The 13,091-nt window shown below is 36.3% G+C and overlaps 1 protein-coding gene across 2 annotated transcripts in view; it reads left to right on the plus strand.

The window, feature by feature from the left end:
- SUPT3H (SPT3 homolog, SAGA and STAGA complex component) overlaps positions 1 to 13,091 on the plus strand; it is a gene marked incomplete at its 5' end in the record, with an annotated part of 253,155 nt that overhangs the window by 191,556 nt on the left and 48,508 nt on the right. For both annotated transcript variants that reach the window (XM_080616207.1, XM_080616208.1), the window contains 4 exons: positions 3,852 to 3,927; positions 6,574 to 6,686; positions 7,261 to 7,368; positions 11,140 to 11,250. In XM_080616207.1, the coding sequence (XP_080472333.1) occupies positions 3,852 to 3,927; positions 6,574 to 6,686; positions 7,261 to 7,368; positions 11,140 to 11,250 (408 nt within the window). The remainder of the gene's footprint in view (positions 1 to 3,851; positions 3,928 to 6,573; positions 6,687 to 7,260; positions 7,369 to 11,139; positions 11,251 to 13,091) is intronic.

Genomic DNA, 13,091 nt, shown 5'->3' on the forward strand with positions numbered 1-13,091 from the left:
AAGCTTTAAAATGGAATCAAAATAAGATTATTTTTCATCTTGGATGGTAGGTGACAGCATGCAACTCTGCCTTTTCTTTCCTTTCCCTTTTTAGTCTTCCTTTTTAGTTCTTCATGCTGAAAGAAAGATATAATGCAACACATTTTTTTGAAAGACTAAGCACACATTTACTGTGCCAGGTCATATCTACTGCAGCCTTCAGCATGTTCCAAGGAAAGCATTCAAAGTATTTTAACTCTGCTGTACACCACATAACTCAGCTTCTTAACTTCTTAGACTGACTAGTACTACTATAGAGGGAGTAAAAACAATACATTTTTAATTCTTTTGATAAGCCAGTGGAGCAGTGTCATTGATGTTATTTATTGTATCTGGTTTCAAGCTAAGATTACTTCAAGAAGACGTATCGTTAGGGGTGTCAGTGTTTCTTCCTGCAGGAAAGATTCCCAGCCAATTGCTTTTATACTGATGAAAGAGGACTTCAGTCCTGTTGGAGTCATTTGCTGTTCCTTCCAAGAATAGAATTTGGAAAATTTCACTTGTATAAAATTAAAGTTATTTCTGAGTTAAATCATCCTGTGTGATTTCTTGTTCTCATGAAAAAAAAAAAAAAAATTCAGAAATGACTGTAAACAAAAAAAAAGCAAGTGGGTATTTTGAAGACTTAAAAGAAAGCATTACTTACAAGTTATGGCATTTTCACAAACTTCCTGTGACTTCCCACCACTGAATGCTGTTTCCTTTAACTTCTTCAGTCTGGAGAAACACTGTGTTCACAGTAATATGCTCACTCTTTCTTCTCCTTTTTTATCCCATGTTATTGATTGATTTTGGGTTTATAGAATATACCTTAGAAATGTAGATGCAAGGCAGCATTAATTTTTTCCAAAGCAGGGATGATGTAAGAGAAAATGATTACTGGTTGTAATCTTGTAAAGCGAAGAAGAAAGATGATCTGCTGTTGTCTTCTGCTTTGGTGTTTCCATAAAGATAATATACCTTTGTGTATTTCTCCTGCATTTGCTAGTTATTTATAGACTATTCTAAAACTGGTAGGACTGATGGAACGGCTATTCTTACACCTTGAACTGTGCATTTCCATGCCGTGATGTGGGGTTTGTTTTTTTTTTTAAGTGTATTAGGAAGAAAATATAGGTATTTATTTTAAAAGCTATTGTATCTCATAATGATTTAGCCTGTCACTGTAGGATCCACCTGTAAGAAAGACTTCTTTTAGAGCGGAGAATTAGAGGGAAAAAGCAATTTTATTTCACAGATACACAGGTAATTTTACTACATTAAAAACAATCCATACAGAGAAAAAGTAAGTTTGAGCATTCATTTAGTATATTAAGAACAAAATTAAGTCCTGTATTTAGACAACTACTGTAGACAATTTGTAAGAGAAATGAACTCCGTATTGGAAAAATCCCTCAGCACTACCTTTCTTTTAGTAAACCTTTGATTGGTATTTTTTTGTTTCATTTTTTATAAGGGAACTCAGGGAGCTATGGCAAAATTTGTGTGTATGTGGGTGGGTTTTTTCCTTGTTGATTTCTGTCCTTAATGTGAACACACCTGTACTTCACCTTCTTTGTGCATGGTTTCTTCAGCTGTGTGGGCTCACTGCAGAAGTAGTCCTGGTGCCATCAGCATCTCCTGATACCACTTTGTATCCTTAGTTATGGTTCTGTTCTTACCAGGTGTAATGATTTATTAATTGAATTATTGTTTGGAAGATAGCTATATTTGTTTCCTTAATGTTTAAGACAATCTACTTTCCTTCTTTGGGAGGCTTGAGTAAGATGTCTGCTTCTGAAGAGGATAATCGTTCTCTTTAATCTGTTTCTTCCTGCCTTTGATACGTGAAGGATTTAATCTTTTCTGGAGACAGATCCTTACCTTGTGAAAATCATACCTGATCTGTTGAAATATACAAACTTCAAGCACGTGTTCAAACCAAACCATCAACTTCAGTGCTACTTCAACCACAGTTCAGTTATGGCATAGCGTATACGTGGAGGGAAGGGTGTGTATGATGCTTATGGTTTCATACCTTGACTTTTTTGAGATATACTCTTTTGGTTGACACTAAGCCCTGTGTGAAATACATTCTTAAATCCAGTCGTGAACATTTTAAGCTATTTTTTCTTGAATGACCTCTAATTCAGTCTAACTCCCTTTCTTTTCCTGTAGGTGTTTAGAAGTATAAAAAAGCCAAGCATAAATTAACAAACATAGAACTAAATTTTTCTTAGTAGTGCCAGGTAAAATAAAGCAGTCAGAACAACCACAAATTGTTGCTTGTTGGTAGTTTCAAGTAGGACGTTAGAAGTCTTCTGGACTAGTTCAACACTAGAGCAGATTACCCAGAGGAGACGTATAATGTCTGTCCTTGGAGGTTTTCAGTACTTTGCTAGAGAAGGCCATAGCTCACTTCATCTAGTGTTGACAATAGTCCTCTTTTAAGCTGGAGGTTGGAATAAAGACCTCTAGAGAGAGGGTTGTTGGAGAGGGATATCAAGCAACAGTTCTGCAAGCCTGCGCATTTCCATGTAAAATTTCAAGACAATTTTGTCATAGAGAAGCTCAGTGTTTGGTTACCCACCTAGAGTTAATTATTTCAATATTACCTGACAGTAGCCAACTACTAATTTATCACTGGTAAACAAAGGTATAAATGATTATGAAATGTAAACCATGTTGCATAAAGTTAGCATTTTAAATTATATGAAGGAGTTATCTCTTAACATGTGGAAAAGTTAAGCCCAAATTAGATTCCTTTCTAAAATATATGGTAAAATTACGCAAGAAATTCTAGGACTGCCATTTCTAGGATGTATTATGTGAGAAGGGCCCTGTGCTATGCAGAAGTTCAGATTAGGTGATTCTGGTGGTGTCTTTTGTCTTCAAAAGTATGGTTGAATTAATATAGAGACAAAACAGATCTCTCTTATGTTAGGTGAGGGTTGAGGTTATGGCATATATCATGAAAATTATTTTTAAAGGATGCAAAATCAATCTAGACTTACTTAATGTCTTGATGGAATAGATTAACTGAAAATTTTTACTGATCTGAAATGGCAGCTCCACAAAATATAGTCAAGATGCCAGAAGTACGCATAGGAGAACTGAAAAATGCCCAAATAGAACAGTTTCTGTCCTAATGAGTAAAAGTACAGTAGAAATGATTGACTTGGTAAAGAATAAAAGAAAGAAAGAATATCCAGGTATGTTCCTGCACAGGTAGTGTTTACAACTAAATTGAACATGTTGACTCTCAGCAAGATCTCATAACTAATGGATTGGTCTGTCATAGAAGAGTGACCTGAAAGGCAGAGAATAGAGGAAGAAACTGTATTTGAAGTACTGATTTTCTTTTTTTTTTTTTTTTTCCTGATTTGAGAAACTGCTATGGCCAAATGCTGGTTGTAGCCTCTCTGCAAATATGCTTATCAACAGCTCTTTTGCTGTTGCAAATAACTCTGCAATTTCAATTTCATCAGTTGTAGGCAGTCTACTCATGTGTCTCAGTTTAAATGTGCACCTTCGTCAGGGCAAGAGTGCTCAGCACATTTCCTATCTCAGCCTTTGTCACTGTCTGTCATAGGCAAGTGGTGTACAAGCAGATATTTAAAATAGGAATTGACATGTCCCTCTGGGAAATTTAACTCACAAGACTAATAACCAACCTGTGGTTTATATTTCTGCATCTTAACTTGGTCAATGCACGTTTAATTTTGGAGGGTTACTTCAAGGTTATGGCAGAGGCACTTTGGTGCTATAATTTCTTTTGTGGAATGCAGTTCTTGTTGGAACAAGTACATGATGTACTTCTACTCTTTTGTCAGAGAGCAGAAAGACAAACACGAATGATGGACTCAGTCCAGTATGCAGAATTCTGTGAGAGTCGGCAATTGAGTTTTTGTAAGTATTATAATGGCTGCCCTGTATTAAGATGTTTGATTATTATTTCATGTAATAGAGAACACAGCAGAACCTCATGGTTTTTGAAAGCACTTTTGTTTCATCCGCAATCATAGCACTTTAAATTCTTTGTCTGCAAAACTCCTGGGAACAGTTAATTTAGCATAGTTCCAGTCTGCCAGGCAGAGTGTTTTATTTGAATATTTACCAAGCTTTCTATGTGCTCAAATGCTGTGCTGGTAGGGAACTGCAAAGATTGAACTGGTGAAGAGTTAATGGATTAAAACAACCATACTTGCCTGACGTCTGTCACAGTGGTGTTATAGTCAGCATATTAGCAAAGTTTCATGGTTACAGGTTTTTTGGAATGCATCTAAAATTAGAGAAGAGCAGCAAGTTTTGCTTTTATTTCCCTGTCCACAGAGACACAAAGAACTTTAGTACTAAAGAGTCTTTTCTATTTTAAGCTGTAAGCTCCTGCTGTGGAATTTATTCAACATTAGCCAAATTCATCAGTATACGCCATTCCAACACTAATAACATGATGACAGAATTAGGGCTTTACTAGCACTGAAAACCAACTTACTAGAAGTACTTGTGGGCTACAACTATAATGAGCTGTAAATTAATGGGCTTGATCATGTAGCAAAACATCATTACAGAAGCGGTTAAGTGATGACTAAGGTTTTAGGTCAAATGTCAGAGAAAGTGAGGTGAAGGAGCCAGTAAAAATCATGACAAAACAGCACATGATCCTACAACACAGACTTCAACACAATGGTGTCTTTAAATGAGAGACCTTATCTTGTTCTTCCTTTTGAACTCAAAAGAAAGAGTGACTAATTTATGGCAAATAAGTGACACATTTGAGATACTGTTCTGTATCAGCAAATGTCGGCAAATGTAGGAAAACATGTTTTGTAAGCATTTCTTTTCTTAATTCAGTATGTTTTGTAAGCTCAGTTATAATTTGGCATCACACATCTGTGAACCATTAGATAAATGATACTTCAGATTAGGGTGACTACAGGAAATGAGAGGTTTGTGATAAAATAATTTTTAAAACCTAAAATATTGTCATCTGGATTCAGAACAAATAAAAATCTTAAATCTGAGAAATAAAATTGAATGTTGCAGACCAGGCGACAGTGATCTATAAAAATATCTTAATGGTATTTTCACAGTGTTTTTAAATGACCATTTCTATACAGTTCTTTTTCACTGACTTTTAATGTAATAAAAGAATAAGAGAATTTACAAGGCTTAGAAAATACTAGCAAGAGAGACTTATGCACAAATTCAATTGCATAATATGAACTCATCTAGATGGAACATACTAAAGGCCATACAGGACATTCAAAGCTAGTACAAAAGCTGTTTTTACTTAGTTTCTCAGATTTTAGTAAAAAAAAAAATAATGTATTGCTATGTTTACAGTAACAAACCCTTTTTACTGTAATATAAACCCATGAAAACTGTGTCACGAAAGAATAAACCCGGAAGGAACTTGAAGAAGCCTGTTTTAACAATATATATTAATAATTGCAGCTCCTCATATTTCTGTCCACCTTTAAAGACAGACAAAAGAAATGGCCCATCAGAGGATCAATTACTACAGGATTACAAATCTAAGTTGTAGGGAACATTTTGTGGTCCTGCTGTCACCTGCATGCTTCTCTTCCTTTGGTTTTTGTTTTGTTTTGTTTTTTTTTTTTATGTCTTTAGCGACCTGATGTAGCCTTCCATTCCCACCTGCAAAAATAACCACTCTTTACACCTGTTTTCGGTTTAGTACCTGACTTGTTTTTGGCTTTTCAGTCCTTGTTGAAGATTATATTCGAAAAAGGTGTTTCAAATGATTCTTCCACGTTTTATCTACTCTAGTTGGGTTGTTTTGCCTTCACAAACAACCCTTATTAAGACTTCTATATTACTAGCTCCTTTCTGTCTAAATCTCTACAGATTTCTGTGATCAGCTTGTCCACCACTGACCTAAGTAAGATCATCCTTTTTTTCCTCCTTTAACTCTCTTAGCAAATGTCATGGTTCTTTGTCTCATATTTTTCTCTGTACTTCCTTCTAAGTTGTCTCATCCATTAGCAGTGTGAAGTTCTCATATGAATGTTGTTCATTTGCAGGTCTACATCTATCCTTATTTCTTATATCTAAGGCAAATTTTAAAAGCACTCATCTACAAATCATATTGGCTGGCTTGTCAACACCTTATCCCTGTACAGTTAACACAAGGACTTCCTAGTTCTTCTGTCTTTCTTCATTTGTCTTCACTATTGTATCATTTTATCCAGACTCAGATTTGTTTTGATTTATTCTAGTGATTATTTTTGTTCATCAAAGATGTGATGCAATTGTTTTAGGTTTCTCCTGTCTGCAGTCCTTTGAGGTAGATCCTCCCTTGTTCTGAAACCTCCTGTATGATTGATTAATTGTGTATTTTTCTCCATGCTGCTTATGGGTCACCAAAATGTTTTGTATTAAATATGTTCTTCCCTACTAGCTTCATTTTGATAATTCACATTAACACTCCTTGTTTCACATTTGTGTTATTTTCTGTGACCCGCAAGAATGCATTCTTTTGGCCTTCCTGTTTTTAACTTTTCCTTCTCCCCTTATGATTTTAACTGACAGCAAAGAAAGCATCCAAGTTTCGTGACTGGTTGGACTGTAGCAGTATGGAAATAAAGCCAAATGCAGTTGCAATGGAGATTTTGGCATATTTAGCATATGAGACTGTGGCACAGGTAAGAGAGTATACTGATTGAGCAAACAAAATTACTCTTGGGTGTACTTCAGCCTCAGGTGACTGTGTTGTAAGCCCCTTCAGAAGCATGTAGTCACTACTTCAGCTAACCAAGGTAGCTGGATTCCTGTCTGTCTTTCAATTTACAGTGTGACAGATGCATACTACACTGAATTCATCCATCTGATACACAAATAGAAGTGTTTTATAATGGTTACAGAGGAGAGTGGAGTCCAGCACGAACTTTATTCAAGTCCAAACTGAAACCGCATAGTTTGCTATGTGACCTTTGGCAGTGTGCTGAGGCTCATTCAACCCCATTGCACAACTGGATTAAAAAGAAGGATTTCCTGGAAAACAAATTTTACCTTAGTGCCAAGCTAAGCCCTCTTGGGTAGATAGATTACTCCATATATTTACAAAAGTGGAAAATGGTGATATATCCCTGAAAAGTTTGTTTTCAGCTGAGAAACACTAAGAATAATTGGCCTCAACTCACAACTTCTTCTCACTTCTTTGTTACCATAGCATTTATAGTAAGTACTATGTCAGCAAACCTGTTCTTGCCCCTCCAGTTGGTGGACTTGGCCCTTCTGGTTAAGCAGGACATGGCTCCCAAAGCTGGTGACCCGTTCAGTCATGCCATATCTGCCACTTTCATACAGTATCACAATTCTGCTGAGGTAAATCTTGCTTTTTCACATATTAATGCATTTTATTTTTTAATTTTACATGTATTTGGTAGTTTATTGCTTTCAAAGTAGCTGTTCTTGAATCTAGTGTTCATAAAGACTCCTGTTATGCAGTTTATGAACATCCTTGGAAGTGTTCAAGGCCAGGTTGGATGGGACTTTGAGCAACCTGGTCCCTTCCAACCTGAACCATTCTATGATTCTATGAAGTTATGGATTTAGACAGAAAGACATTAAATTATAGCTCCAAATACTAAATTCTTAGCAACATCTTTATATTTAAATGTGAATCCTCTTTTATTGGGTGGAAATTCCTTCTCTTTGTATTGATGGTGCTCTCTGTTGTAGCTTTGGAAATTAAAGTTTTCAACAGTGACAAGTGCAATAAGTGCTGCATTGCATGCATTGCTACGATACATGTATTATAGTAACCTCTAGAATGAGCAAAGTGAATTCTGTATTACATCTCTTCCAAGCGTAAATCTAAGTGGGCAGTAAGTTGGGTTTGGTTGGCTGGTTGGGGTTTTTTTTGTGTGTGTGATTTGATTTTATAATAACCGTTTGACATTTTGCTTTTATAGCCACATCTCTTAGGGCAATCTACAAGTATGAAGACAAGTCTTGACTCTCCTGAAAACACACCACCTCCTACACCCACACCCCCAGCATCAGCAGGACAGCAATACCTTGGAAAAACCCCATCAGGAGCCTTGGGAAATGGTGGAATTGGACAGGACTCTACCAAATCCAAACAAAGGAAAAGAAAAAAGGTATTTGATGCACAAGTCTGGGGAAAAAAAAAATAGAAAAAGAAATTAACAAGTCTTCAAGAAGTAGCATGTCTCATTTTAAATACTAATTTAACCTATATCAGATATTGAGTACCAATGTTATTGTCAAGCCAGATGTGTAGTTTGGTGGTTTTTCCATCAGAACTAGGCTAAAGCTTCTTGATAATGCTGGCAAAATGAATTTTGTTGAGCTAGCAACTGCTGCTTCTGAGATGAGCTGCTCATTTACAGCTGCAGTGGTAGACGCGAACCCAAATAATCACGCCTTCTCTGACAGTAGCAGCTACCATAGGTTTTGAGGGTCAAAGCATAAGCAAAGTAGGCAAAGAGATTGTTGTGATTTTCCTGCTCCAAGCAGCCTTAGGTGACTGCCTTCCTTGCCTGTAACAACTTTGCTTTACCTGCTTTATTTTTCTGCCAGTTGGTTGCATTCAATCTAAATATTTGTTTACTTTGCATAAAATATGGATGTCTCGTATTCAGAGTGTGAAATGCAAATACTATAATTCCTGTCTTCTGTTATAGAGCCTTGGTAGTCTATCTGAGAGGGATAAATGTACCTTAGAACCACAAGGGAAATAGAATTGATTAAATAAGCTGGGTAGGAAGAACTGTGTTAGTCACTTCATGGTTTTTTGAAAAAGTATCATAGAATAAATGAATCATAGAATGGTTTGGGTTGGAAAGGACCTTAAGATCATCTTTTTCCAACCCCCCTGCCATGGGCAAGGACACCTCACCCTGTACCATGTTGCCCATGGCTCTATTCAACCTGGCCTTGAACACTGCCAGGGATGAAGCATTTGCCACTACTTTAGGCAACCTGTTCCAGTGCTTCACCACCCTCTCAATAAAGAACTTCTTCCTTATACCTAATCTAAACTTCCCCTGTTTAAGCTTAAACCCGTTACCCCTTGTCCTGTCACTACAGTCCCTGATGAAGAGTCCATCCCCAGCATCCTTGTAGGCCCCCTTCAGATACTGGAAGGCTGCTATGAGGTCTCCACGCAGCCTTCTCTTCTCCAGGCTGAGCAGCCCCAACTTTCTCAGCCTGTCTTCATAAGGGAGGTGCTCCAGCCCCTTGATCATCCTTATGGCCCGCCTCTGGACTTGCTCCAACAGCTTCAGCCCTTCTTATGTTGAAGACACCAGAACTGCACACAGTACTCTAAGTTAGGTTTTGCGAAAGCAGAGTAGAGGGGCAGGATCACCTCCTTTGAACTTCTTTCTTTTGATGCTGCCCGGGATACTGTTGGTTTCTGGGCCGCAAACGCACACTGAAGCCGTCTCATGTTAAGTTTCTCATCAATCAACACCCCCAAGTCCTTCCTATGCAGGGCTGCTCTGAATAATGCATCATGGCAGTACTCACTTTGCTGCAAAGCAGTAGAGTGACTTGTGATTTTCTCATGTGTGTTATTATTCTCCTAAAACAAGTACCCATTTTTCATGGAGTTGAACCAGTGATTTTTACAAAGACAAATAGAAAAATACATATTTTCCCCTTCTGATGTCATCAGTGCTGTAGATACTCCTCATATGTTCAACTTTCTCTCTGCTTGTATTTTAATCCATTTAGAAAGCCTTTAGTGAATCCTAAAAACCTCTCTGAAGACTTTTGTTCTTTCCTCTTCCTTTGCTATGTTTGGTTATGTTTTGGTTAGTGGCTGATTTCCATTGTAATTCCTAGGAACAAGAGTTTAGCTGGAGATGTAGTTTTTGCTACATTAAATTTCACTAGTGTTGTGAGTTTATTTGAAGTTTATAGTGTCATACTTAATGCCTTTTAAAATAATTGTATTCTAAAAAGTGCAGTTTTAATGAAATATTCCCATGACTTCTCCAATTTGGTTGTGTACATACTAGATATAACCGAGGCATTCAGACAAACAAGTTGGTGAAGAATGTTATTCTTAGTCCATGAAGACCCAGTCCAGCAGAAAATATTTGAGTTTCATATTCCCTTTATGTCAATCACCAAGGCAAGAATCTGCCATCATATTATGAATAATTCTGTGCATACGCACACAGGCTCCAGTGGACTCAGCACTCTTGAAAATAAAAAGTTGAGTCTAAAAATATCCCAAATTGGAAAGCATTAGCATGTAGTGTAAATGTATGAGGGGACCCTCTATGTGTATACTTTAAACTTAAATGTATAGTTTAAGGTTTTGTCATTCTTACTGCATTCACTAATATAATTGTCATGAATTTATTATCAAGCAGCCATCATTCTGATAAGTCATCTGAATTCTAGCAAGCAGCCATATCTCTATGGAGCCTAACCCAACATTTCAGTTTGACTAGTAAGGAGACAAGAGTAACTTTTTCTTTTGAAATCCTGAGGATGTTTTTGTAAAATCAATGGACAGTAGCAACGAATTCTTATTTTTTCTATTTAGTATCCTTAATCTAAAATGTCATTTCAAATTTGAAAACATTCCAGATTGAGGTTATTAGAATATTTTTTCATCTCTCATACACCATTATATCACATCTATGTTTCAGCTTCAAATTTCAATCTGATATTACTCAGTGATGATTTTGTTGTCAAATTGCTTTCCACTTCAGGTACTTGTTCAATATTTTCCCCACCCCTTGACATCATATTGAGAGCCTGAAATGTTTTAAAAATAGTTTCTGTGGTTATTGCAGTATGACTTAATTGACCCTTTCATTTTCGTTTGAACATTTTCTGCTCTTTTCAGTTGCAACCTACAGCAGCAGTAGGTGAAAGATTTAAGAGGACAAATACGGTGTTCTTTGGGTCTCTTAAGCAAAGTTCTTGTAAAAGTCCTTTTTGATTTGTTAATAGCTTTTTTTCTCTAATGTAGTGTGTGGCAGCAGTGATGTGTATCCTCAGTAAAAAAGAATTGGTCTATTTTATAAGGGTTTATTTTCATACTTTATGCACTGTAGGTCTGTTGTGTGTTTTTGATTTAGTAACAATTTATGTGTTTTTCTGTTGCAGAGCACTGCAGCCTGTGGTATAGAGGCTCAAAGCGATGCCATCCAGCCCAGCCACATCAGAGAGGCCATTCGACGCTATGGCCACAAGATTGGCCCCCTTTCCCCATTCACAGTACGTAATAACAGAGTTATAAAAAGTTATATTTATAATCTTAAAGAACTTTGATTTTCAAGTGGTCAAATGAAGAAGCTTTGGAATTGTTGAGAGCAATTTGTGGTAACTGTAATTTTCTTTATAAAAGTGGCATAATTCTCTTGGGAAATAAAACTTAGTAATTTCTGTCTCTTTTTGGAAAGACAAAAAAGTTTTTGTTTTCTTTTAAATATTATTTTCCTTCAATTACAAATTACGCTTTTTTGTTAGTGCTTGAATTTTCTGTTTTTGCAACGTTTAGGTTTGCAGTTATTTTAAATTATATGTATTCCACTATGGTGAGGAGCACTTTATATTCTAAAATTAGTTGTGTGTCAGATACAGCTCCTATTGGAAGTTGAACTCTCAAGTGACACATTTATGGTTGGAGGAAGAAGAGAATGGTTTCTTTACACAACTTTGAACCTCAACTAAATTGTAATAGAACTGAACTTGTGGTAAAACACTGGTGGGTTAGGAGGTTTTGCCATCATTTTTTCTGTGCAAATTGCAAATCCATTGTTCAGAGCAGCCAAATGAATTCTTTATTTAATTTTCTCAGCTGATAAAAATGGGAAAGCAGTCTCTCCAGTGTCATAAATTGGGGTCATTTTCTTCTGATCTGATATTGTATGTGGCATATATCCTTGCTTACCTCAGAATATCTACATCAGGAAAGAAGTCATTATAGGGAAAAAACCAAACAAGGCCCACCAAACTAGATCTTAGCTCCTAAAAATCAGGAAGAAATTGTCCATTTTTGGAGGGATTTTTATGAAAAGAAAATCATTCTGAATTTGAGGAAATTTGTCTACATAAAAATTTTGCAGTAGTACATGAAGACCATAAATATCAAGGAAATAGTGGGAACTGATGTCAGAAGTGAGAAACAAGCAAAAATAAGAATATGTGAAGATACAATATTCCTAGTGTCAGAATTTCCAGTGTCAAAACTGTTCACATCTTTTATAAAAGGCACTAAATATTTGGTTTATTAGTGGTAGTTGATGCGTATTTGGAATGAATTATCTTTCCATAATTTTACCTCTCTCTTTTTCCACTCATAAATGCTAGATTAATATCATGTAAAGTGTAGGATAGAATTTCTAGTCTAAAATGCAGGTGTCTTTAATAGAAGCTTGCTAAGAGGTGTAGCTAAGAACATGACAATAGCTTCTGAAAGCAGAGAATGTATTTAATTTTATTGTAAAGAAGTCAAGAGCTTGCATAAACAGTTACAGAAAGGTAAGCCTTCCCTGACCTCGATAAAAGTGGTTTGGTTAAATATTAACCAAAGTTTGAAATTTCTCTGCAACCACAAGATACAATAAAATACTCTGGTTTGGGTTGGGGTTTTTTATGCCCTGCAATCTTGCGGACTTCCCAAACACAACAACTAACTGAACAACTTATTTTTTTGACATTACCTGCTGTCAACGGGGTTGATGAGATGGGCAGACCTTGTTCCCTCTAAACAATCCAAGAAGGAGACAGACAGTCTTGGGTCATCTTCTAGGTTGTACAGATGTTTTAGACCTCTGATACAATTCCTTTTTTAATGACAAAAGTTTAGGAAAAGCATTTTGTGAGATATTACAGATTATGTGTTTAGGCCTGCCATATTTGGTTAGACACATGCACCAGACCTTTACATCACTGAAGTGTATTTGTTGTGGAAGTCATTTATAATGTAGATTACAAAAGGTTATTCAGTGCTCCATCTACATTTTTTCCAAATTAAGACAGAGTGGTCATTGTTACTGCATGAAGACTCCAAGATGTGCTTATATGTCTGTATAGGGAACTGTGTCATTGGAGTC

Source organism: Psittacula echo (assembly GCF_963264785.1).
Source record: "Psittacula echo genome assembly, chromosome: 4".
Classification (NCBI taxonomy): Eukaryota; Metazoa; Chordata; class Aves; order Psittaciformes; family Psittacidae; genus Psittacula; species Psittacula echo.